We start from the raw sequence: 4,678 nt of genomic DNA on the forward strand, positions 1-4,678 counted from the left end.
GATCTAAAATTTTGAAAAAAAAAAAATTTGAAAAAAGTGAATACTTTTTGAGATAATGAGTGTTTTACGCTTAATCAATCACCCTGTATAACAGATGAAAATTTCAGGGCTAAAATCTTTCTACCTGTGATTGATACAGTTATATTTCAACTAAATTCACGGTTTCAAGGACTACAAGAAGTTACAGAGAATTTTGATTTCTTATTTCCTACAATGTTAGCTAAAATGGATGAAAATGAGATCTCTAAGGCTTCAATGGACTTTTTTTATTTATACAATAATGACATTTCTTCAGATTTTACCAGACAATTATTGTGTTTAAGAGGATTATTAAACACTAATATTCAAACAATTAAGGATCTGGCTTTATTTATAGTTAAAAATGATTTTTGTACAACATACTGTGATGTAATAACTGCGTGCATAATTTATATTTCATTGCCTGTGACAGTTGCAACGGCTGAAAGATCTTTTTCGAAATTGAAATTAATTAAAAACTATTTGAGGAACAGTATGGGGCAGGATCGACTTTCTAATATTTCCATTTTAAATATAGAAAGAAATGTAACTAATCAAGTTGATTTGGAAAAAATGATTTTTACGTTTGCGAATTTAAAAACAAGAAAAAAAAATTTTCTTAAGTGAAAACAAATCTTTTAATCCTGACATTTGTTTTGCTTTTTCTTCGTACTCTTCATATTTATTTCGTATTTCTTGAACAAATTATATTGCACGCATTTATTTATAACAGTCCACAGCGGACGGCTTGCTATACAAGTTATAATATTTGTTTAATTATAACTGTTTTTAATTAAAATATCTACAAGTCTACAAGATAATAATAACATAATAACATAATAATTGATTTTAAATTCACATTTGTAAGCTAGCTACTCACTTCAATAAATTCATTAGTTATTAAATATTAATAATAACATTTATTTATAAATTTATGACAATATCAATGATTGAATATTTTTATTCATGTTGTGATTTAAATCCGTTTTGAAAATGTTATATTGTGTTTTATACTTGGATGTAAAAAAAAACATTTAGTGGGGGCCCTCAATTTGTGGAGGCCCGGGGCCCGGGGCCCCCTGGGTCCCCCCCCTAAATCCGGCCCTGAGTATAAGTTACCATTAAATACATTACCTAATTTTTTCCTTTTGGCAATTTATCATTTTATCGACCAAATTTTGTTTACAATAATAAGCATAAATAATTTTAATTAGGGCCTCTTCGTTAAAAGTGACACTGGGGCCCCAGTTAGCCTAGTTGCGCCGCTGCTTGTTCACCAACTTAAAGAAACATATGGGAGGGAAAAGGCTGAATTTAGACGAAGAAGTGAAGATTGTAGTGAAGGAGTACTTGCAAAAAAAGGTGGACGGAAGGTTCTATGACGCTGGCATACAAAAGCTTCCAGATCGACTACAAAAGTGTCTCGATATGAACGGTTATTATGTCGAAAAATAGTGTATAAATAGTATAATATGATTGTGTAAAAAAATGTTTAATAAAGCACTTTTTCGATTTTTTATAATTAAGGAGACCTTACTTTTGGGACAATCCTCATATTAAGAAATTATAGCAAAATAAGAAAATCGCTACATGAGAAATCGAGTGAATATCCAATGTTGTAAAATTTTGAATTTCAAACGCTCATAAAAATGTAATTTGACTTTCTTAGACATTTTTTTTTTGATAAAGGTAGATAATCTTATAAGGAATCTTGTATTATATTTTAAAATCTTAGATTTAAAAAGAAAAATTTTTACGAATTCTTAGCTCAAAATAATTTGCCAATGTTCGTGATTTTTCCGTATTATCAAGATTTGAATTTTAAATGCTTATAAATAAAAACTATGATTAAGGATTTTTAATATTTTTCAAATGTCATTGTAACAATATAGTAGGAGCCTTATTGTATTAAATTTTCAAGTATTTTTACTCAACCAATAAAATTTTATTGACATTCATAGAAAAAAAAACTGAAAATGTCCCTAAACAGTTCAAAACAAATCAAAATATTTTAAAAATTTTATCATGTATAGAAAATGCTAATATAAACATTCAGTGAAAATTGCATTTGTTTAAGAGTTGCACCAAAAACCAAAATCAAAACAGACTTTGGGTGAAAATTCCCGTTTTTCGTTGATTTTTGTTTTGTTTTTCACGGCGCTTTTAAAAACTACTATGACATTTTTACTTTTGACCCCCTAAAGTACCAACTAGGTTCACTTTTCTACCAGAAAAGGTACTGTTGAAGAAAATCTAAGCATTTTTACTGCACTAAAAGGTGATGACAGACACACACAAAAAAAAAAAAACACAAATCATTGTAAAATAAATACATTTATCGCTCCGCTCAGAATCTAAGATAATATGCCATTATTACATGTAGGATTATATAACAGAGGTATTCAAACTGTGCGTCGCGGCTCCCAGGGGCGTCGCGGGAGTTGTCGAAGGGAGCCACGTCATATAATTGAAAACCAATAAATATTTTAAAATATTTTTAATATAAATTATTTTTAATTAATAAAATATTTTTACGAAAAACGTTTATTATTATCATTGAAAGCTGAGGCACACCGGTTGGGAAACGTTGAATTGTCTACAGTCTACACTCTACAATAATCATTCGCTAAATATAGCTTTAATTGGTCGCGTAAGTCGCGATAGCGATAGCGATACCATCGACTGCTATCGTTAAATTATCAGTGCGTATGTCGTGTTTGGCAGTATTACTATACCTAGTACCTATTAGTCACGAGTTAAATTATCAGTGCGTACGTCGTGTTTGGCAGTATAAGTCACGAGTTGTGTTCGTCGTGTGTTTACGCGTTTACGTGTACACAAGTGGTAGTTTTTTTTCGTGTTAGTTAAGTTTTAGAGTTTTATCAGGATGGATACATTTTTGAACAGACCTAAACGTGATTACCCGGAATTTGATAGTTCTAATACTGTAAGAAAATCAAAACACCGTAAATATGATTAGAGTTACATGGATTATGGTTTATAATTAGTTTATAATTAGTATAAATATAAAATATAAATTACATTAATATATATACGTTAATTTTTTTGTCATTTTTAATTTGGGAGCCGTCAACATTTTGTGAAGACTCAAAGGAGCCTTGGGATGAAAAAGTTTGAATACCTCTGTTATATAATAACTAAATAAAAAAAATTATATATTTTATCGTGTGAAAATGAAATAATATACAAATGCACATAGGTAAGTTTGAAAATATTAATCAAATAATGGCTGCATCCGAATTGCGTGCCAAAATAATGAGCACTTTTAGTCAACAACCGAATAGCGTGCGCAGTTTTTTTGTGATTTGCCCGAATTGCGTGCATAAAAGTTTGAGCAGACGACCGGTATTCATCATACCATTGATTATTGCTTCTTAACGGCCACATCCATTTTTCGTCAATATTTCGCGTCGCGTAAAATACGGGCCAGTGAGCGATCTATAGTATTTATAATCAATGATCATACGTTTACGGCAGTGCCGTGTTAACGTGTAATGCCGTCGGGGGCACACATATTTTGCCGCCTTATAGCTCCCCCCCTGTTTTTTAATTAATAATAAGAGGTGAATTTTGGGCTTTGGGGTATGTATTGTGGCTAAATAGTATAAATAAATAATTATTATTATTCGTATAAGACATAGGTAAATACTTTTACCCTGATGGCGTAAAAAAAGTTTGTAGTTTGGAATTTTCGTTTAACTCTCTGGTTTAACTTTTAACTTTTGCTTTTTTTTTTATACTCAGCGCCACTAATTTCCCTCTTTCTGTTTTTCAAGACATTATTTTAAAATAGAAAAGAAAATTACACTTGTGTCTTGTACACTTGACAACCTTACAACCAACTTTCTACAACCCATTACCCACTTGCTAATGAGCACTATAATAATCTTATAGTGATAATTGTGTTATGTACTTATATTATGTAAACAATTTTTAAAAATTAATTAATAATTAGCCATGACTGGAAATAAAGAAATTGCCCGTTTGCGTCGTTTCTAAGTATTTTTATGAATTCACAATAATGCGAGTACGCCAATACCTATCACATAGATATGAATGTATGATATTAATGAAAACCATCAACTATAATTTATAGTTTATAGTGTTGATACATATTATTATTTATATTTAGTATTTACTACAACTGAACATCCGTACAGGCGTAGGTACAGCAATATTCTCGTCCGTCGAGTCTCGACTGTGTTAACGCATTAATGCTTGTTAATATTGTAATCATTCGAATAAGATCTAGGTAAGTATAGCCATGTATAATTATGTATATATGATTATACTGTATATACAGTATAATCATGAACTAACTAAAACCTTTATCTTAGTTCATGTAAGTAATTAAGATTTATTATAATTAAAAATATTTTTTATATAATACTTAAATATTCTTTTAACATTAAATTGTATAGTAAATTTAATAACTGATGGAAAAATTGATTTATTACAAAAAAAAGTTTGGAAAAATGCCGCCTATGAAATATTTTAAAATTTTGCCGCCGGGGGAAAATACCCCCTTTGCCCCTCGTTAAACACGCCTCTGGTTTACGGCATACGTGTAAAAGTAGGTACTATTCTTACTTCTTAGTACAAGTAAATTCAATATACTGTATCTTCGGTTTTTTCCAGT

General features: G+C 30.0%; 1 protein-coding gene across 1 annotated transcript in view; it reads left to right on the forward strand.

Annotated features, from left to right (window-relative positions):
- The window catches only part of LOC103309933 (zinc finger MYM-type protein 1-like), a 2,563-nt gene extending 1,163 nt beyond the window's left edge, over nucleotides 1-1,400 (forward strand). The window contains exon 4 of the mRNA XM_008186671.1: nucleotides 1,233-1,400. Coding sequence (XP_008184893.1) covers nucleotides 1,233-1,400 — 168 coding nt within the window. The remainder of the gene's footprint in view (nucleotides 1-1,232) is intronic.
- The last annotated feature ends 3,278 nt before the right edge of the window (nucleotides 1,401-4,678 follow it).

Source organism: Acyrthosiphon pisum, chromosome X, assembly GCF_005508785.2.
Source record: "Acyrthosiphon pisum isolate AL4f chromosome X, pea_aphid_22Mar2018_4r6ur, whole genome shotgun sequence".
Lineage (NCBI taxonomy): Eukaryota > Metazoa > Arthropoda > Insecta > Hemiptera > Aphididae > Acyrthosiphon > Acyrthosiphon pisum.